This window comes from Hylaeus volcanicus, chromosome 3 (assembly GCF_026283585.1).
Source record: "Hylaeus volcanicus isolate JK05 chromosome 3, UHH_iyHylVolc1.0_haploid, whole genome shotgun sequence".
NCBI classification, from domain to species: Eukaryota; Metazoa; Arthropoda; class Insecta; order Hymenoptera; family Colletidae; genus Hylaeus; species Hylaeus volcanicus.
The window spans coordinates 2,308,114-2,329,596 of NC_071978.1; the positions used below are offsets into that span (position 1 = coordinate 2,308,114).

The following is a 21,483-nucleotide window of genomic DNA, read 5'->3' on the forward strand; positions in this document are numbered from 1 at the left end:
AATGAATTGTGAATTGTAAGTTAATAATGCAGAAAGTATTAGCTATAAAGATTGAATTTTGGTATTCTAATTAAAGTAATTTCTTCAACAGTAATGTAATATGTTCTACAAATATTGATTTCATGACTGCAGTAAAAAGTTTCGATTGCGTTCGACACCATTCGACACTCCTTTGTTCTGTCCACCGAACTAATAGAAGAAAGTAAAATTTTCTATCGTTGTTAGTATCATATTCGATCAAATAAAATGCCCAATGCTCTGTTAAACGATTCTAGAAATTTGGAATTAGAAGGTAATTATTAATCCTATCCCGAAGTTTTTTTATTTCACGTTTCTAGTTTACGTGATACTTAACCTTTATCTGTCGAATAATATTGCTGTATTTTTTATTGATTTCCTGTTTAACATGTCTGTATATGAAACTAAAATAACTATACACAAAACTGTTATGCATTAGATAGTATTTACAATTTTTAAGTGTACGTCTTTGTTTTTTCGTTTTGAAACGCCAGTTAAATTATATCTTCTTTTTCATTTAGCTCAGGAGCCATGGCCTCAAACAATTACTTTATTTCAACCGTACGAAGTAGAACAAATACTGTTACCTGACAGTGCAAACTGTTTAGCTGTACAAGCTTATCTTAAAATGTGCGGTCTTGAATTTCAAATAGAACTAAGAAGCAACGCAGAATATATGTCACCATCTGGTCGAGTACCATTTATTAAATGTGGAGCATTTTATATATCCGAATTTGATAGTATCGTGTCGTTTATAGGAAATAAAGGCATAAGTTTGTCAGATCATCTATCTCCAATTGGCAAAGCAGATATGAGAGCTTATATATCGTTAGTGAATAATATATTTGTAAATGCTGAATTATATATTTGTTGGATCGACGAAATAACTTTAAATGAGGTAACCAAACCAAGGCATGGGAGCGTGTATCCTTGGCCCTTGAATCACTTTTTAAACTGGCAAAAAAGAAAAGAAATCATAAAGAAACTCAAAGTACATGGATGGTATAATAAGAATTTAGAGGATGTATGTAGCGAAATCAAAAAGTGCTGTGGAGCATTATCCGAGAGACTCAAGGGTAATGAATATTTTTCTGGAAAAAAGTAAGTATAACAACAGAATTATTACAAAAGCATGGTTTATTTTGTATAAGTTAACAGGTATCTTGTATTAACTATCTAGTACTTAACTTTAACAATAAAGGAATACACCTTACTTTCTACTACCCTATTTGTGTTTTCAAATCAAAAAGGCCTAATGAAGTAGATGCTTTGGTGTTTGGTCATGTATACAAACTAATCAACTCCAACCTTGGTCCCACTATAGAAGAGATTGCTGCAACCATAAAACAATTTCCTACACTCATTGATCACATGAAAAAAGTTAAATATAACTACTTCCAGTTTGATTTGGCTGAATCTGTTGAAGATTTTGAAGTTATCAACAATCCTTCAAAAGACACCTTATGGAATTGTTCAGAATCTATTGAAACATTACCAACGCTATCAGAAGATTCCTTTATTAAATTATTATCACTTTAAAATCTGCAATATTTGTTGTCATTTTTTCGGTAGACTTGTACAAGTGCATGAAATATACTCTTACATTTTGACATTATTCATTTGTTTGGTTAAATATTCGTAACTGATCAGTTTATTATTCAATTGTATTTAGGACGCCTAATGAATTGGATGCCTTAGTCTTTGGACATATTTTTACAATAATTACAACACCTCTACCTGGTAACATACTGGCGAATATTGTCCAGAACTATCCACTGCTTGTGAATCTCTGCAAACGCATTGAAACTAGGTATTTTCAGCGTTCAGAAGAGTAGATGGAACTACACTCGAACTTCAGATACATTGAACTCAGGTATACTGATTGCACTGATATTAAGTTCTTGTGTTATCTAGGCACCGATGTTAAGAACAAAGGTACAAAACCAGAAATGTGCAGCATTCAATGACTTTGATTCCATTCAGAAAAATAAATTCTTTTATTTTAATTACGAGATTCATATTCAAGGAGTTATTTAGTTTAAAAGGGGGTTAATTCTCACTCTACAAGTTCCTAAAATAACGAAATTATTTTTCTTGCATTTTCTAAAGCGTAGAGCGTCCAAAATAAATCTAAAAAAGTTATATTGGAAAATTTGTAAAATTGACAAAGTTCTAATATTATGAATAAGCCTGGAGTTACATTGTCCGCATTGTCGTATAACGAAGCGTACAATCTAATCACAGCTTAAGGTAATGCGTTAATCGAAAGTTGAAAAATTATTATTTACAAATAATTTTCAATATTTTAAGAATTTTATGTAAATCATAAGCAGACATCAATTTATAGCTTTAGGCTGTTTATTCTCCGTGAGAGTGCATGCAATGAAGTCACTTCTTCTTTGGTAACTCTCTAATGGCATATGAGATATAACTATATAAATATATGATAATAATATTGTTGCAGCAACAATAAATAATTACTCGATGTATCTGAGGTCCGAGTTTGGAGAGATAGTAAATTGTATAGTGAATAAGAAAGTGTTAATAGTTACTTGCTATAAGTGTTAACTATAGAAATTATATTAGCGTTGAACACGAAATAACATTATTTTAAGTACGTAATACTGCACGTGACATTTTTCAGCATTTTTTCTCCTCAAGCGATAGGGGTCAAATAAAGTAGCAAAATGTTGAAGGCGAGAAGTAAGTAACACGATTTTGGACATTTTCAAACGTATGTTTTTGGATAACTGCAAGAATACATAACCGAGAAAAGGTATCTCTAAACTTGACATTTCACAGAATGACTTGTCGGAAGTAATGGTAAATGATCGTTATATGACTAGTGTCCATTTTCAACATAGCTGTTAGCAGCATTTATCTCTAATTTAACAGAATCATACTAAAGAATCATGTACAATATCATTTTGATGTTGAATGTGGTTACATAGCGTTAATCGACAATAAGAAGTTTTCCAATCATAGACATTGTATATATTTTACGTAGATAATGATAATACATTTATATTTTAGATCGTTCCTTTTTTTTATATTTTTGATGAACTTATAAACTCTTTTATCATTTTTCAATTTACACTAAACCCTGTAGAAAATATATATAATTCTCTATTAATGTGTATCAATTTTTAATGTACATTTATCTTATACAGAATATCTTGACATTATATAATGAAATTTTATTATGTTTCTAGTCAGTTCTTATATGGATTTCTATGATCTATGTAATTGTACTATACGCTTAGAAATTGTATTTAAAATAACATAATGGTGTATTATATGATAATGTCCAATTTAAGTTAAATATAAGTTATTGGAGTAATGTTCAAATGATTTTATATCGTAAAAAGCGAAATTTGAAAATAAATATTTAATACTGATACAACTTTACATTACTGTACGTTAGTATTTGTAATTATTATACTAAGTCTGTTACATACTTCTTGTCTCCAGCGTTTAATTGCAATAAACACCAGTTATAATCCTCATTACATTTTAATTAATCAAACATCTACACAATTAAACATTTGTGTACTAAATGTAAAATTACTCTGTTTTATCTCAACATGTTAAATGTTCTTTGTAATTTAATGTTTGAATATACAGAAATGTTATTAAGTAAACAATGTTTGCTTTCTTACCGTAACAATTTATATCTGAATATATTCATCGTTTAATGACGAATAAAAGAATCAATAACATAGACACCTGTTCCATACATAACAAGCATGTATTTTTCTTGTACAATCTCCCTACTTTTATTATTTCTATTTCTTGATAGTATCTTTCAGTAACAAATATTACGCCTGAAAGTTGCTATTACAGTGTACACAGAAATATAATTTTATTATTCTAAACAGAAGTGTAAGCGACTTGTGATTTGTTATTCGTTAAAATTGAAGCAATAAAATCATTGCATGAAATAACAAAGTATACGCAAACTTATAGCGATAAAGTTGAACACCGAATCCATTTTCATTTTCGTACAACACTCGTACAAAATTATAACAATCGTTTTGAATTAGTTTCGTTCTATAAATTTATAGCATAGATTTTTTATCAGGTTAATGAAACTTAGTGAAAAATATTCAATATAGAAAATTTAAGCATTTCCACATTTTCTTAATATAAGATTGATCTTACACATCTGTAGATTCGTGGTGCGAACGTACATGTGATCTTGAAGTATAGCAAGAACTACAAGATATAAATTCTTATGTTACTTTTGCTAAATTATTTTGCATGGTTGTTTCATTTTGATATAGATCTTCGACTATGAATTACACGCATTTCTATAATCTTATAAAGAGTAGGTATAATGATATAATATCACACACATGTCCATTCAGAACATACATATTATGTATTTGTAATTGAGAAATTACGAATATAAATATATATGCACTCAACTAACCTGTAATCTATACTGATTTATGCTTGTAGTGCTCAACTAAAGCTTCAACAATTATAATTTTAATACACGAATTAAAGATAATCAGACTGAGATCATATTTTTCTACAATGACTAAGTTTGAATCGAAGACTTCGTATTTATTTAGAGATATTTTTAAATGCGCATACTTACATTGCAGTAAATAAATATAGCGTAAAATCACGATAGAAACACAAAAGTACAATCGTTATTATTATCATTTGTAAAATTAATTAATTTATTCAAGAAGGTTTCGAACTTTTCAATATATCACTGTAACACCAAGCTAATTCCTTGTGCAGATGTATTTTTTTAATACACAAAATTGAAATAATTATAAATCAACAATCCCTCGATAAAACGCTGAACATCGGGTCTGCTCGAAATGTTTATAAGAGTGAAGGTATAGAATTTTGTTTTGACGAGGAAAACGAATAGGAATTAATACAACAGCTAGCGCATCTCGAAGCAGAGAAGTTGTTGAGATTAAAAACAATGTGAGCATTTTACAGCAAATTAATGTCATGTGCCTGTTTTAATAGAGAAATTAACTTGTAGAACTATTAGTAATTGTGTACAAATTCATTCACCGAATAACGTCTTCATTTACACAATTCGGAAAAATCCGGCTAACGTAGCATTAAACATAGTTCGAATGTAGTCGTATTTATTCGTTTAATATTCTGCGAAAAAACTTCATGGATGGTTTGATAATATTTCCATAGTTACATATTATGTTGTTAGAAATAAGTTTTCTAGCTGCGTAAAATTTTGATTTATAGAATTCTGAAGTCATTTATTAAGTTGAAATAAACAATACCAGAGAATTTTACCCATACATTCCCTTCATAGTCATCTATACCAATTCCTGAAATTACTATCTCGAAGTAATCTTCGACTCTGCTTTAAAAAAACGTCTCAAGTTTCGAAAGAGCTTTCATCTTTAGTTAAGCAGCAATACTGGACCTCGAGAAAATAATGAGAATAAGAACATTACTGTATGTAGATGTGACTTTATTTTCGCTATGTATGTACTATGCGTAAAAATAAAAACGTTGTGCGATCAGAAATTACATGTACCTGGAAATTTGCTCTATGTTCGTTTTTTTTATCTGTATCTATTCTATGAGTATATTTGCTTTACATCCGATGAACTTTATTGTTTTTTGTTTGTAATCTATTGCAATAATTTCACATCGTGAGCATTAGCTTTCTTAAGTTACGCTTGTAAATAGATAAATGCATTAAGTGCTTTGTGTGTTTTTCAAATCAATTTTTAAACAATTTCACATAAAACGGTATGCGCTGTATTTACCCGCGTAACGCTCTAATAGTTATTAATATTAAATTTCGATTGGTCTGTATGTAAATTACAAACTTTTTTATTAGATATCGTTTCAATTAATTGGTACCTGCCCAAAGTTTCATAGATGTACATTCTAATACTTACTATATTGTGATACTTCTTCACAATAATTTTTTCAATTTTTATGCATTAAGACCTTAATCTTCAAATGCACTTTTATATTTTAAAACTTATCTTAGAACAAAATCAATTTAAGAAAACGTTATTTGTGCATGCGTAGACAAATTTTTTTTGAAGTGAATACGATCTAGAATACAATGCAATACAAAATTTGATACGTTTAATCGATAAATGAACTTTACTTGAAATTTCATGAAAATTACAGTTGAACAGTAATGTAAACGTTTACATAAGTAGTTTGTGTTTTGGACTTAAATCATTTTAATATTTCTTCACCGGACATACTTATTAATAAGATATTATTGCAAATTATATCATTTTTTTTTGGCGTGTATTATTGCACGCTTTGTATTAATATCTTACATTTATCTACTCAATATTTTTAAGATATACATACATGTATATACCGTCGTAAGCTGGTACTTCCACATTAATTTTGTGCTTACTACTTAAATTAATCTGGTGGTAAAAAACTAAAAAGTCGAAACTGTTCTCTAATGCGTGGCCTAACGTCCCCTCCCTGCAATAAAATAATTATTTATTTAATTTCTAACAGATATTTTGCATTATTCGATGTAAACGTAAATACTTACCCAGTTTACTAAGTTTTCTAAAAAAGGTAACAACTTCATTAATTCATTATCTGAACGATCAGCAAACCAACTTTCTATTGGGATACCATTTTCCAACTGTAACAGAAATATTTTTTTAAGAACAAAGAATGGTTCGTGACATTTCCTTTTATTTTTCTAGATATCAATTTACCTGGTATCCAAATGCTTGCGGACTATTATCAATAATAACAGTTTTAGATAAATCTCTACCCAATATAGACAGATCCTTTATATAGTTTCCATTAACGCAAACACAGTGTTCTCTGAACAGACGGTATTTAATCAACTTCCTTGTAGGATCTAACAGATTCATTAATTTGTTGGCGTAAACTCGTTTACTCGCGGTAAAAAGAATTACTTCATACAGTGACGAAACATGTTCTAAAAATTCACGAAAATATGGCCGTGTTCTGACGAACACTGTGTACGTTACATCTTGAAAGACGACTGGAAAACGAAATGCAGCATCCGAAAGTTCTTGTAAACTGCAGTGAACTAACGTTTCATCCTATGCAACAAAATATCTTGTTATATACTTATATATATGTCCATTTATTCTGTGATGCATTCCACAATCAAATTAAATTTTAAATTTTATTGGTGTTTTTTCTTTTTAATTTTTCATTATCTATTGTTTTATTATTTCAGTTAAATGTGAACATACCAAATCTAATACTAGACTGAATTCTGGACTGCTACGTGTTTTGAGTGGAAGAGCAGGACATCTGGCTCTCATTGCTGGAGTTAAAGGTGGTAAGTGCTTAATGAAGACATACGGGTCGAATGGTTCCCAGTCTTCTTGCACATGAGTAACCATATTTTCCACATCACAACTTTCTACTATTTCTTCGCTACCAACTTCCATGTATTCAACATTGTGGTAATCGCTAACAATGTCATCGGAATTATATTTTTCAGTAACATTTCCATTGGTATCAGGTGAATGGTGATGACTTATGCTGTACATGGTTGATGTACTGTACTTTGTAGTAGTAAAACTTGATTCATATTTTGATGAATGACTGTCAAGAGAATATTGATTTTTCGATAAACTACTGTTATTTTCATTATTGTTGCAAAGTGCGTATTTTCCACTTAAAAAATGCTTTTCTGGTAAGAAAGCACGAGCTCCATACATGGATGTAGAATGTATTAAACTATAGCATTCTTCGGATGTTTCTGTTTCTGTGCAGGAGGAAGCAGAATAATACAGTGAACTGGTATCTGTAATAAAGCAAAATTTCATTAGAATATGTTACATGGAGCGAAAGAAATTAGTATTTAATTTTGCTAAATACATTTACCATTATTCTTAGGATCTTCATTGTCTAATACATATGAAAGGTCTGAATGCGATCCTATAGATGCTGGAGGCATTAGATTTGTCAAGGGTGATACGTTCGGAATGGAAGGCTTAAAGTCATTTATAGTAGATATGGAGGAACAACATGAATCTGTATTTAATATGGATGAGTATAGAGATAAAATAGTTGTATTCCAGTTTTCTTTAGAATCGTCAGTAACTTTAGATACTGTTGTGCATTTTGATGGCTAAAAAAAATTTAAACGATGTATTTTTGACATTCAAAAGTAAAATAATTTACGAAGACTTACAGGAATTGCATCTTTTGCAGATGATCGATGTAATGGAGTTGAAGTAACCATTGACCGTTTTATGCATTTTCTTCTACGAGGTCCTCTCTCTCGTCTAATAGGCGCAGACTTCGCAAAATGTAAAACATTTTCTTTACAAGCCTACGAAGATAATAATCTTTTTAACAAAACTGAATTGAAGTCCTTATATTAACCAAATGGCTTCGATTGTAGTTCTAAAAAATCTAATTGCATAATCATCCTTGCGAGTTAGTCAGTCACTCATTAACCATTAATCGCTGATTAGTTAGAAAGTTTTTTTCGTTTTAAGAAACAGTGAAGTTTGCTTTAATAAATGACCTGCAAAGATCATTTACAGTAAGCTAACAACAATAATACACTTTGAAATATTATAATTGAATAGTAAGGTCTTGGATGGTAACAAGAAAGAATGTACTATGTGTAAAACACGTATATCAAATTTAAAACTTAAATAAAATTTAATGCTGACCTCTTTCAAAAAATGTGTGCATCTATGCCTCCAACGTGTTAGCCTGCCACATTTGTTTGGCGAGTTAATGCGATGGTTATTATTACTGATAGATGGAAGTTTTCGCAAACTGCCAACTTGTACTCGATGGTTGGAAACTTTGGATCTGGGTACAGTGCTTAAAGTAAAACGACCACGCAGTCTTCTACCAACATGTTCACTTCGTAACCACATTTCAAAGGAATATTTAATTATCCTGAAACAATGTACAAGTATAGAATATTATTTCATAAAAAGATTGTAATAAAAATTAGTATAATTTCTTTCGCTGAATATGTAAAAATGGAAAATATTGAACGCAGAAGATATAACTTTTGTTTCATAAATATAATTATCAAATAGATTCCAAACGTATGTATCTAAAACATTAAACATTAAAAACTGAGTGATATACAGGGTGGAACAGAGAAAGATATAAAAATGTATTTCATTATCTAACAGAGGTTTATTTTTTCATACTATGTAAACGAATTTTTAAATTAGTCCCTGTAAACCCAAGCGATACCAAAGTGAATAAATATATTACTCGTGTTCAGAGAAGTTAATTGTATTTTCTGCATCTCAGAGTTGTTTCAAAGATTTATAATAAAAATATTGAATTACAATAAATGGAAAGTCTCATTAAAAGAGACGAGATTATCATTGAAGCGAGGAAGTTGAAAAATTAAGTGAATTTCGGTTCGATGTTATCAATTATTGACGTTTTGTCGTGTCTTAGAAATTGCGCGGGAAAGAAATTCGATCGTATTGTAAAAAGGGGCGTTCCTGATCCACGGTTCCTTGTCGTACCTGTATATACACCTACGTTTAAGCGTCACGTACACAAACACGCCTATGTACACACACTAGTATGTATATATCGATTTATATGCGGTGTGATACCCGGTTACGTTTTCGAACGTTTTCACAGAAACGGTATGTCGTTCTAAAGCGGAATCGAACGATCATCGAGAAGCATGATAAAAGTCGCGTTGGAGGACAAGCCGTACGCGATGCCCGTTTTGCTTTACGTTCTTTGCATCGGCTACAAATCGATCGAAAGTTTGAAAGTGCAATGTTGCGCCGCGGTAGCGGCGGCGGCACCCAACAACAATCGTAACACCTGAAAATTCGCGCGAAAACTATCCTTCGCGAATAGACACTTAATCCATGTTTTAACTACTGTTACCGCTTACCATATCTCTCAATTAACAGACACACTCGTTAAACACTGAAATAACTTAGTACGTTACGATCACACGCGTTTCATTCAAATCCCTCGTCGCGTTAGCTTTTCATCCCCCCCGAAACTAAACAATCATGGCTGCGGCGTCGCTCGAAAATACACCATGAGTCAAATTCAACACTTCTTTAGCGACGTATATTTCGAAACGATCGAATATACGTAAAATTTCGCGAATTTATTCGATATCCAGTGCAAGAAATTATACGATAAAGACAATTCCGCGATTTGTTTTCGATGGAAACCTGATTAACTTTTACAAGTTTTCCGGTTACCGATGGCGACATCTACGTTTCCAAGATGGTTACTTTCAATTCTTGCAATGACGCTTGTCCACTAAAAGAAATCGAACGAAGTACCGCCATTCGCATATATTAATTTATGCCATTTATACCATTGTAAACCAGAACATTGTACAACAAAACAAAATATGAAGCTAAAAACCTGCGAAGACACGATTTCTGTACAAAAATAGCAATAAATATTTCAAACTTTTATTGATTTTCCGTGTAGCTATTTACATCGTTATATCATAGTTTCTCCAGTATTATATCACTGTAATAGTGAATAGTAATTTTATATTATTTATAAAATCGTCTTATACTGTATATTCTACTAGTTACGATTAGTTCAATATTTACAATATGTATTAGAAAAGCCAACGTGTACATAAACTATGTACAGTAGCACGACATGTATATAAATTTAAATTGTAGTTATTAATCAGTTTGCACTTATGGAATAGATATTTAAACTCCTGTATACTTGCTTCGACTTCCTAAGGCTACATTTTCTTGTGTGCTATTTCAGTTAAATACGATAGACCACATATTACTTCAGCTTTTGCTCGTTATAAATAGTAATATTACATAAACAAAAAATTGTATGCAGCTTTATGTATAAATATCACGGCATACATAGCACATTTTTCATTATATCAAGATCATTTTTTTTTTTTAATTAAAAAAAGTCTTAAATTTCGAGGTCAGTTTTGTACAATCATAAATATTTGATAGAATAGAAGCTCTGAAATGTTTGAATGAGAAACTAAACCGAAGCATTTTTACAGTATTATTATTAAACTACTAATTAAAACTATCACTCTATTATAAATCTATTGCAATTTACAAAATAAAAATCTTTACACTTCAAAAAAGATGAGAATTAAATTTGTTTACCTTTGTTACATGATAACGAAGAACTTATAATGCCGAGCGCAAAACTTTTCGATACATGTGTAAATAATAAATTTCTAGCAGTACTTCACCTTGGATGATTCGCTTTGTACGTGTAAGTGGGAGTAAAAATTTTGTAACGTAATTTATTATACATGTAACCGTAGTTACGAAATGTTTACTATTTAGCAGTGTAGCAAACGTTACTATTTCGAGTTAGAAGTAAAGTATGCATTGGTCAAACACCGTTTGATGTTGTGGAACTGTGAATCGGTGGCCTTAATAGATCATGGTATTGCAACAAGGCTTCCCGTAACGATCTTGAAACTTGTCCCGATGCTGTAGCAATTGTGCACTCCACTAAACAAGGATATAATCCGATCAGTTGTTCCCACACTGACTTTTCAACTGAAAAATAAAAAATGAATTTAGATACGATAATAAATTCATCGGCAATCGATACCACAATGAAATTCAAATATGAGATAAGAAAACACGTTTATGCAAATGGTTAAAAAGTAATAGAAATATATTAATAGATTCATGTCTTCTTTTATACAGTTTAATGTACAATTACCTTTATTTGGAGGTGCTTTTTTCAACGACACTACAAGTGTTGCAACAGCTTTCAAAACAAATGAGATTTCAGATAATCTGTATCTAGAAAAAGTTCACATAATAAATACTTAAAAATTAGTGCATTAATTACATTTTATCATTAGTTTTGCTAAGCAGTAAACCAAGGAGCGGATCCAACAGTGTTGCTTTGGTGAAAGAAAAGACAAGATATATAAAAGTATATTTTTGAATATTCTTTTCCACGATTTGAAATTTCGGTCATAATTTAAGTTTAGTATTTTTATCTAACAGCCTAAATAATTAAATGAGAGAACTCTCCATTAAAAATTAGAAAAGTAATTGGATCCGCCTCTGAAGAAACGATGAAGTATGTTCATATTTTTGATCGGACTTGAATAAAAGATAACAAAAAAATCAGTAACAAAACTGTTACCTAGGTAATGGACACTTTCCGCTTCGTCTTTCATTCTCTATGTATCGTCGTAATACTTCTTGGAACCTATGAAGAAGAGCGGTGACTGCCAATCGTCCAGCTACGCCACCTTCGTCATTTTCAGGATTCTTGGATGTATCGTGCTCCGATTCGTTATTTAATCCGTCCAAAAGAGAAAATTGTAGCAATGTTTCAAAACATGTCTTCGCGAATTCTTCTCTTAATTTGGTTTCATTGCCATTTTCTACAACAGTAAACAGAAAATTATCATTTTAAGCACTTGCAAACCAGGCAGTTCTCTAAGAACAATTTATACTTCTTACCAATATTTGTCGTTGTCGCTGAATGTATGGAACCCTTGTTTAAAAGCATTACTACTCGTAAGATAAATTGATGAGGTATGTGTTGAGAATGTGGTAAGACTTCGTCGCGTAAAAGCTCCATCACTTGACAATCCACGGCTTCGTCAGCTTGAATTTCCTCAACACCTCGTTCCACGTTCAGTACGCTACAATTAAGGGGAACAGTAACACATAATTCTTCATGAAAACAGACACCATTTACAATTACCTTTTTGGAAATAAAAAATCATCTAGGGTATTCGCTAGTTCCGGCCACATACTTTGAAACTGTTCTGGATATTTTCTAGCTAGAGGCAACCCGGTGTGTAGCACAGCGAGTAGGCTAGTAACAGCTAATTTCCAAGTTGTCGATGATGGACAAGTATACTTCATCGACAAAGGCACGTGTAACGCTTCTATAATGTGCTTTAAAACTTGTCCATCTATTACTGCCATTTCGTGTGCTGTCTTTTGATACAACGTTACGACCATCGATAAGGCTTTTTCTCCGAAAGGAACATAATTCATGATCACCCAATCAGCCTAAATAAGTAAGAGATACTGAAGAATAACCGTTTAGTGATAATACACGGTCAAGTATCTAAAGTACAAATACGCACAGATACACCTCTAACTTGAGAAATGTGTTTGGTTGGTATTTTACCATACGTAGGTGCTTCGCAAGCCAACTTTGAAAAGCTTAACAGCTGAAGAAATATTAAAACAATCATTGTTCGCAAATTGTCAGGCCCGTTTAATGCTTCCTGCAAAAAATGTAATAAAATTAATTCAGTATGGAGAAAATAATAATGTCGTCCATGACATTAATTACACCGTCTAATAAGAATTTTGTTTTCTAATATCTACTGGGTATGTATGATTGCAAAACATGAACAAAAGTTTTATTTCTTCAACAATGATACCTTTTGCAGAAGCTCCATGGAATGAAGTACACCATCCTGTAAATGAGTAAGAACGACATCTGGCATTGTAGGTAAGATATATGGTGTTGATTCACCGTGCACCGGAACTGCGACTGCATTTTTTAGCACAATACAAAGTTTTTGTAAATCTGATCCGGTAAATCTGTTAAAAAAAAAACAATTAATTAAAATTATTTTTTATTCCCATTGTAAGTGTCACATCCACAAATCAGCAAGATCCACGAAATTCATTTCTCTAGATAAAGAATTGAATTTCTCGAAAAATACCAATAAACGTACTTGTTTCTGATGTGTTGGAAAACAGCTGGAAATATGTGAACCAGCGCCGTTAAAAATGCTTGCGAAGGTATGTAAGGTTCTCTTTCGCTTTCTTGAGGTGGCGATGTACTTTCCATTCCGATATTAAGCCATACACGCCATGCAACAATCCACAATGCTTCGGAGTCATTTGACTGAATCACTTCGTTATTATCGCTTCCTTTTTGAAGATAAAGTATTTCTTGAAATGATTTTAAAGCTGCCAATGATACCTGTTGATTTGAAGTAATATAGCAAATAAGATTGTTACATATTTTTACTTTTATTCATGATATAATAAAAATTGTTCATGTGTACCTCGTTATTTTTACTAAGCGCTGAATTTTCGATGAATTCTAATAAAAGAGACCAAGCTCTAGGAAAATCTCCCAACATTTGTAAAAGTTGCCGTTTCGTGTTAAACACTCTTCCAACTCCACTCAATGTCAAAACCTGCAAAATAACTTCATAAAAGTTGCTTCTTGAAACATTCATGCTGATTTCTTGATTTTTTTTATTTAAATGTATATAGAAATTATTACCTGTGTTTCGGCCCATTGCTTCTGCGCTGTGTTTCTGCTGTGATGAATAAGAATATTTCCGCTAGTGTCAACCTTCTCACTACTTGCTGAATTAGACAAACTTCTTACTTTATCTAATAATGGAAAGAGGACCTGCCAAAGCACAGCCTGCCATGTTGGTTGATGTAGCAGACTACCATGAGCAGATATCGTAGAAAACAAAGTCTGACTGGCTGATTTACGCACTGCGGGTCGAGAATCGACGCATAAGTCTCCTGAAAAATGTAATAATAAGACAATAAGTCAGTTAAAACTAAAATTGAATATGTTCAAATAAATATGATAATGAACAATTATCATACAAATAAAAATCAACATCAGTTTATCCTGGGTTTGGAAGTCCTTTACCTGTTAACCCTTAACCCTATCATTTCATTTGTTCAGGCCTTTTAAAAGATTACATCATCAATCGATTCGTGTAAAACAATTACATACTTCTATTAACAAATAAGTATTTACTACACTTGCATTGTTGCAACAGGTAAAAATATTATAAATCAAAAGATATTTTTCATTGAAAGATTCAACCGTTCGTTGCATGAATTTTTCGTATCTGTGCTTAAGAAAGTGCCATAGCTTGTCCTAATTTCTGGAATTATTATGCATACTATTATATTTAAAAATTCTGTATTACCTAATCTCGCGTATAGGCACATCCAAAGTTTATCAAACGCTGGCATATTCGTTGTACCAGGAAAGTCCGGAAATACGGATGACGAATCTCCTTTTAACGACACGCAAAGTTTTTCTTGATTTTGATAAAAATAATCGCTTATATTCCACTGAAAAAGGAAATAAAAATATAAATACATTGATTTAATTACCAACCTCTATAAGTTACATCATCAATTATATATGAATCTAATTTAAAGTATTATATTCTGTACACGCAATAATAAGTATTATTGTAATAACATGTTCATAATAAATTGTAACTGCCTGATTGCCTTGATATTAATTTCATTCGTTCAAGTACTTTTGCATCAAACTTTAATAACTTTAGGTGTTTCTGTGTCTTCTAGAATTGAACGTATGTACGCAATTTTTACCATGACTTTCTTCTGTAATCGAATGTTTTAACCAAGAGTCATCAAATTCGCGCCGCATAACTTCCGATCTCTTGTAAGATTGTTTTAGAAAGAAACATACAAGTCAAGATTAACACACAAAAACAAACGTTGAATATTGGAAACCACTATCAGACGCATATCATTCTTACCATTAACCCAACAGCAGTAAGCGAAATATTCAATTCTTGCGTTTGCGAACCAAACTTGGCAGCTGTATCAACGCAAAGTGGTAGGCACCGCCAAGGCATCACTGGTAGAAAATCAGTTACTACCAATTGTAAGCACTGAAAAGCTATTCTAACTAAAGCTTCTCTGTAAAATGTACAAAAATATAATACAGATTACAAAAAGACATTGGTCAACATCATTAAATTACATTAAATTATGATACTGATGAGACTAAGTGCGAGATGTTTGTGCGATAGCATCAATTGAAAATAACTAAACATGAAGTTATGAAAATGTTCTGGTGCTTTCCAAGTGGGTTTGAGTTCAGCAAACATATTTTACAATTGGTTACAAACTTTAATCCCACACGAGATACATACAATTTAGCTAGTTTGATTTGATAAAACATGATAAACCCATTTCACTAAACCCAGATTATGTAATTGATAGTAGTAATATTTACCCATGGTGATCTGATACTGCTCCAATGATACCAAGTACTAAGGGCCAGCCATGATACAATGTCTCTCCAGCACCATGTAACACTTGTAAAACACACTCCAATTGACGTTGTCTTACATCACCATGGCGTACTGATGATAATTCCGATAATGGTCCTAGCAGTAATGTCTGCAATTTCTAATAGACAAATGCATAAAATTCTTACCAATTAATTCTCTAGAATGTAATTCTAATTTTAATAAATAGACAATAAACATACTTGATTATCCCGTAAAGGTTGAGGATACTTATGCTGGAGTGCCATTTTAACAAGGTATGTAATAGCTTCCACTCCCCATTCTCTCATACGAATGTGTGGATGTTGACAAACTTCTAGCAAATGATTTGTTAGTGGCCTCCATAAAACTTCTACTCTGGGTAAATTTACCAAACCAGTTTCTAATAGTTTTGCCACAGCAAACAGTGATGGTTCCTAATAGAAGATTGCTAAGTTTTTATAGGATACTTCCTTTGGACGAAAATATAACGACTTCTTTTTAAGGGAGTATTCTTATTTAAAATTTCATATTTCGGTTAACTTTTAGGATTTAATATAACAAAGACAATATAAGATCTAGACATTTGACATACTTAGTTCGATATTTTTTGCAGCTGATATTTCAACAAATCTTATAAGCGACTGTATTTGTATTTTCTGCATTAAAAATTCTCACAAAACACCTTCTCCTACTTGCCAACAAGAATACTTCCTTATTTTATCATTATGATATAGAAGAATTCTTGACACTTACCCTGTTAGAATACGCTAACTCCATGGCTTCATGGCTTAATTTGCAAAGCGCATCTATTAGATGATGTAAAGCTACATCATCTAAATGTTGGCTACTTTCGAATAGTCTGCTGAGCATAGCGCTAAGTACAGGTAGGTCTGCCATAACAGCATTTGTTAATACTGCGTTCGGATCAGCAGCAGTTCTACCAGCTTTCAAGGATCCTCCTGTAGAAGGTTTTAAACCGAGTATCCAGACAAGATGCTGCAATGTCGTAAGTACTAAGTGCCATGCTCCACCGAGTATACTTCCATGGCAATGAGCAAGCGAAAGTAACGCTCGCATACACTGCAAATTCTTTGCTGTTAACATGACAGGTCCTTGATGTGCACCTGCATAAGTATAATTTTATATTAAACAAATCGCAAATATTGTCAATATTTGTTAAATATAATTATTAAATATAATTAACATTATAAGTAAATAGCTTAATTTTAATGTTTCTTATTCACATTCCTTACTGCTTACTGTAAGCTTTGTAATGAAAACTCGACTATAAATAGTAATGCTTTACTAAAATCATTTTACTTATGAGTTTCTTCTACACACCAAGTGGTAAAGATGCAGTAGGCAATGGAGTGCCAACAGCTACCACCTGCTGTCGATAATCCGGTTCTCCAATAGTCAAATTGTATTGTGCGGAATCTTGTTGTCTTGCGCTTGGTATACCTTGGGGAGCATTGTACAATACGGTCAGTGCGTAGTGAGGAGGTAACGAAGCTTTACAGATTGCCGTAATAAACGCGTCACGTGGAGTCTGTAGCTCTAGTTGTCCACACAGAGATGCAAAAGTTTGAATTGCTTTTAATACGTTTTCCGTAGCAGATTCATCGGTACTGGTAATTATAAGGAAAAAGAAATTATTTTCGTGTACTATAGAAATTATACTGAATACAAAATGAAATAATCAATAGGAATATTCATACTTCTTACCTCGCATCTATAAGAGGACTCAACGCTGCTAACAATCCACACCAGCTAGAATTGACGAGCTGGGTGTGAAGCTTTCGTTCAGATTCGCTTGGTTTGTAAGACTGATTTCCAGTTACAACTTCACTGTAGCCATTAATGGCAAAGGAAATGGAACGTATAATATCTAATAAACATGCGTAGGCTATACTGATTCCATAACCAACTGGTATTTGTGGTGGTTCAACTTTATCAAGCATATCCAAACTAAAAATTATTATTTTAGTTATTTGTATAAGGAATCTTATTTTCACTAAGATCCATTATAAACCCAATTGTATACTTTACGCAGTATAAAAATCGCGTGGTTATCTAACAGTTGAAAAATTAACATTTATGTGAAACATTACATTATAAATAGTGCCAATATACTTACTAGGTAGATTTAGCTTGACCACTTGTAAATGTCGCAACTACTGGCAGCCAAATACCACGCGAATAAAAACCAGGCTGAGGTGAGACACCAGGGCCTATTGGCATTCCCGTGAATAACGGAGAAGTATTCTGTGACGTCGTTGTACCTGTTGCTGTATTATAAACGCGTTAATCCAACTTTATTTAATGTTTTATGATTATCAATGACACTACATTTACCCATATTGGTTTGATTCATCATTTGCGGATTAACGAAAAGACTATGTACATAGGCACCCAAACTATTGACAATGTCTTGAAAAATATTAGTTGCATGAGGTTTTAAATCGTAGCATTCACAGAAATTTGTGAGAAGATCCGCTTGAACTGTCATCTTGTGTAAAACTTCCAATGCTAAAGCTCTTTGCCAAGTCGGTTTATCAGGATCCAAAAATTTAACAATTAAAGATAAAAATATTTCACATTCTGTCACCTGAAAACATAAAAAAAGCTGTGACTTAATTTAAGCATACAATCTCATAAAACAAGAACTGTACGAATACTTGTTACATGTTCTACCAATTATTAAATTTTTATTTATTTTATTTTCTAAAAAAATTACTTTATATTATACCTAGCATCTTACATACGTCTTACTTCTCAGAAATATTCCGGACTATTAAAACTATAATACTTACCAAAAGAGAATGATACTTTTGTATTAAAATAGAAACAACTCGGAGAAGTCTCATGCTAATAGGAAAGTAAGGTTTATCCAGAGGTGTTGCTTGTTGTAATGATGCCGGAACGGAATTACGATATTTTATATTAGGTGAAAAGAGTTTAATTACAAGGGCACAAACTCTTTCTTTTAGCAAAAAGCTAAATTCTGGATGCTGGAAAAATATAAAATTGGAAATTCATAGTTCATACTTGAAGTAGCTGTATTCATTATGTATCTACCTTAAAAAATACTGATGAAAAATTTGTTAGAACAGATTCTAACAATTCTAACCCAAATGTACGTGTCATTTCGGTAATACCAATTAACCAGTATGGTTGATCTGCATTTACTAATTGCACTAAGTCCTAGAACAAATATATATTAATTTAATAATTGAATTTTATTTGGTAATTTAATGTTATAGTTAAATACACTCACTTGAAACATTAAATATGCATCAGCAGCACATGGACCTAAACCTTTGGGTGCCTGATTATTCGGAATTTTTAATTCCTCTAAATTTATCTCATCAAAATCTTCATTATCAGGACTCTGTTCATCTTCTGCAACAACACGCTCGAACACTAAGGACACTAATTGCCTCACTGTGGCTCCTGCTGTATTAATTGTTGTAGAATCTTTTGTAAAGTGTAAACGAAAGCAAAGAACCAGATTCTGAAAATGATATGCTACATTTCATAACTTACAATTAGATGAGATGAATACAAAAGAATTAAATTTTTTCTGACCATTATTAATTGTTTAGACATTATGAAAGCTTTTAATTTCCTACACAATACAAATAATTACCCTTGCAAGAGTTTCACCATGAACAATAGTATTGCTTGTAAGTAACAAAGTGACAGTTTGTAAAACTTTAACTTCTTCTGTTCCTGTTTCCATCAACATCCAAAGTGTGTCCGTAATATAACGAGCACCTTTTTGATCAACAACTTGTTGAGTGATTAATTTCTGCATTATACTTAAACAAACCTAAAAAAAAGACAAAATGGTAGAATTAGAACAATGAGATTATAATGATGAACAAAATGAAGTGATGAAAAGTATGTAACTTGATATATACCTTAATAATTTTTACATCTTTACTTTCACAGCCTTGAACCAAAGGATATAAAATTTGATTAACAATATAATAAATAGGAGCACCTGAAGCATTTGCAGCTGATCTTATTTTTGCAATTCCTTCCTCGCATGACTGCAACAAAGTATATATAAGTTAATACCAATAATCATATCTAAAAATTTAATATTGTTGTCTTCTTTTACAAAAAACTATTATAATAATACAAATCAAAGTTTTACATAAAAAAATTATTTATTAATATCATTCTGTGTATTTGCAACATGTTATTTGTATACGTATTAATAAAATAAAGAAAGAACAAGAATAATATTATATATACCAATTACAAAAATATGTTGTACATACATAGTCTTTTTAAAACAATGTTTATTGAAGCAATGACAGCAGTTTAATTGTAATAAAAATTACTTTGCTCATCAATGTTTGCAAAAATACACTTCAAGATAGGAAACTAACCTAATTGCTACACTTAATGTTAAAGTAGTGTAATAAATATTTATTCATTAAAAAGAACGATAAAAAAAAAACATACTTCTTTGATTTGTGGATATTTCTTCTTCGTTTCAGAAGCGAGGGACTTAAAATCAGATTGCAATGTTTCCAGAAATTTGGAATTATTTTCCGGGTTAGCTCCGATAGCTGCGTTCGCCATCGTATTGTATTCCTTTTTTACAGGCTTACCATCAAAATTTATCTCATTATAAATTATAAACAATCACTGGATAAACACATACTGTTGCAAGAGAATTCGTATCTAGCTGATAGTAGGTGAGTTGGCACGTCCCATGCCGATTATCAGAAATGACAACGGGCAGGTGACAATCCATTCAGTTTGTCCTCAAACATTTTTTAACTTACGCTATTATGAGAATGTTATTTATTACAAGAATAACTTAAAAGTGCTACTGATTTTTTGATTAAAATTTGTTAAAAATCGTGTTCTTACACAATTATAAATTATTCGCATTTTAGTTGCAAACACGTTCAGGTAATAATAAACCGTAACATGCAATGGTGTGCAATGGCGCTGATACTCATATATGATCGTACTTCACATCAACTTAGATTATCTCATGGACTAGAGTGGAGGCTCGTGCAGTAATCCAAGGTTCTGTAATATAAAACTGCATTGAATTAGAGTAGATTAGTCTCTAGAATAGATGAGCTAGAAATGTCATTCCTAGTATGACATTTTTCACCTAGTATCACACTTCGGTGATAATCGGCAAGCTACGCTAGAATTTCAATTTGTAAGCGCGTGTTTACACCGACACAAGTACAGGGTGTCTAAAAAATATTGTAACATCTTGAAATGGGTGTTTCGGAAGGTGATTTGAAACAACTTTTTCCTTAGCGAGAATGTTGTCCGAGGTTTCGTTGAGGAGATATTAACGGAAAACACTGACCAATCAGAGCGCGAGTATGCCGATGGAGCGTAGGCTACGCGCTAGGCGGCAGCGCTCATACGCTACTGCAAGCGCTCCATCGGCACCTCGCGCTCTGATTGGTCAGCGTTTT

The 21,483-nt window shown here is 31.9% G+C and overlaps 3 protein-coding genes across 11 annotated transcripts; 1 reads left to right on the forward strand and 2 right to left on the reverse strand.

Annotated features, from left to right (window-relative positions):
- The first annotated feature begins 92 nt into the window (after positions 1–92).
- LOC128873903 (metaxin-2-like) lies at positions 93–7,522 on the forward strand. Of its 5 annotated transcripts, XR_008456516.1 has the most exons (5): positions 115–292; positions 540–1,119; positions 1,691–1,828; positions 7,217–7,321; positions 7,487–7,522. XR_008456516.1 is itself a non-coding variant. In XM_054117908.1 (4 exons), exons 1-4 carry the CDS (start codon positions 247–249, stop codon positions 1,555–1,557), a joined length of 846 nt encoding a protein of 281 aa, XP_053973883.1. In that variant the 5' UTR covers positions 93–246; the 3' UTR covers positions 1,558–1,684. The 5 variants fall into 5 exon arrangements, 4 of the variants coding, with proteins under 4 accessions (XP_053973883.1, XP_053973882.1, XP_053973884.1 ...); XM_054117908.1 differs by lacking the exons at positions 1,691–1,828; positions 7,217–7,321; positions 7,487–7,522 and adding an exon at positions 1,269–1,684 and having other exon boundaries at positions 93–292; positions 540–707; positions 777–1,119; XM_054117909.1 differs by lacking the exons at positions 7,217–7,321; positions 7,487–7,522 and adding an exon at positions 2,663–3,421.
- On the reverse strand, positions 6,333–10,065 carry LOC128873896 (CTD small phosphatase-like protein 2). Of its 3 annotated transcripts, none has more exons than XM_054117881.1 (8): positions 9,887–10,065; positions 8,673–8,907; positions 8,183–8,323; positions 7,873–8,119; positions 7,233–7,792; positions 6,720–7,076; positions 6,548–6,643; positions 6,333–6,474 (listed from the first exon to the last, which is right to left on the reverse strand). In XM_054117881.1, exons 2-8 carry the CDS (start codon positions 8,883–8,885, stop codon positions 6,409–6,411), a joined length of 1,680 nt encoding a protein of 559 aa, XP_053973856.1. In that variant the 5' UTR covers positions 8,886–8,907; positions 9,887–10,065; the 3' UTR covers positions 6,333–6,408. The 3 variants fall into 3 exon arrangements, with proteins under 3 accessions (XP_053973856.1, XP_053973858.1, XP_053973859.1); XM_054117883.1 differs by lacking the exon at positions 9,887–10,065 and adding an exon at positions 9,501–9,860; XM_054117884.1 differs by lacking the exon at positions 9,887–10,065 and having other exon boundaries at positions 8,183–8,521; positions 8,673–8,809.
- A 964-nt stretch (positions 10,066–11,029) lies between these two features.
- Positions 11,030–21,117, reverse strand: LOC128873890 (protein MON2 homolog). Of its 3 annotated transcripts, XM_054117868.1 has the most exons (26): positions 20,912–21,112; positions 20,498–20,824; positions 19,945–20,076; positions 19,671–19,853; positions 19,299–19,535; positions 19,100–19,225; positions 18,835–19,032; positions 18,377–18,629; positions 18,159–18,309; positions 17,747–17,989; positions 17,363–17,649; positions 16,775–17,145; positions 16,243–16,455; positions 15,985–16,160; positions 15,503–15,665; positions 14,918–15,065; positions 14,245–14,498; positions 14,021–14,155; positions 13,685–13,935; positions 13,385–13,547; positions 13,082–13,225; positions 12,691–13,004; positions 12,444–12,628; positions 12,121–12,364; positions 11,686–11,768; positions 11,030–11,516 (listed from the first exon to the last, which is right to left on the reverse strand). In XM_054117868.1, exons 2-26 carry the CDS (start codon positions 20,615–20,617, stop codon positions 11,347–11,349), a joined length of 4,944 nt encoding a protein of 1,647 aa, XP_053973843.1. In that variant the 5' UTR covers positions 20,618–20,824; positions 20,912–21,112; the 3' UTR covers positions 11,030–11,346. The 3 variants fall into 3 exon arrangements, with proteins under 3 accessions (XP_053973843.1, XP_053973845.1, XP_053973842.1); XM_054117870.1 differs by having other exon boundaries at positions 11,686–11,762; positions 20,498–21,117; XM_054117867.1 differs by having other exon boundaries at positions 20,498–21,112.
- Positions 21,118–21,483: the final 366 nt, after the last annotated feature.

Coding starts and splice junctions, on each gene's coding strand:
- LOC128873890 (XM_054117868.1), bottom strand. CDS start 20,617: ATGGCGAACGCAGCTATCGGAGCTAACCCGGAAAATAATTCCAAATTT. Junction 17,990..18,158: donor GGTCAAGCTAAATCTACCTA/GTAAGTATATTG, acceptor AATAATTTTTAG/TTTGGATATGCTTGATAAAG. Junction 16,456..16,774: donor AGTTAGCGTATTCTAACAGG/GTAAGTGTCAAG, acceptor ATCTTCTATTAG/GAACCATCACTGTTTGCTGT.
- LOC128873903 (XM_054117907.1), top strand. CDS start 247: ATGCCCAATGCTCTGTTAAACGATTCTAGAAATTTGGAATTAGAAG. Junction 293..539: donor TAGAAATTTGGAATTAGAAG/GTAATTATTAAT, acceptor TTTTTCATTTAG/CTCAGGAGCCATGGCCTCAA. Junction 1,120..1,268: donor GAATATTTTTCTGGAAAAAA/GTAAGTATAACA, acceptor CAAATCAAAAAG/GCCTAATGAAGTAGATGCTT.
- LOC128873896 (XM_054117881.1), bottom strand. CDS start 8,885: ATGTGGTTACGAAGTGAACATGTTGGTAGAAGACTGCGTGGTCGTTTT. Junction 8,324..8,672: donor GCACACATTTTTTGAAAGAG/GTCAGCATTAAA, acceptor TTATCTTCGTAG/GCTTGTAAAGAAAATGTTTT. Junction 6,644..6,719: donor CGCAAGCATTTGGATACCAG/GTAAATTGATAT, acceptor TTTCTGTTACAG/TTGGAAAATGGTATCCCAAT.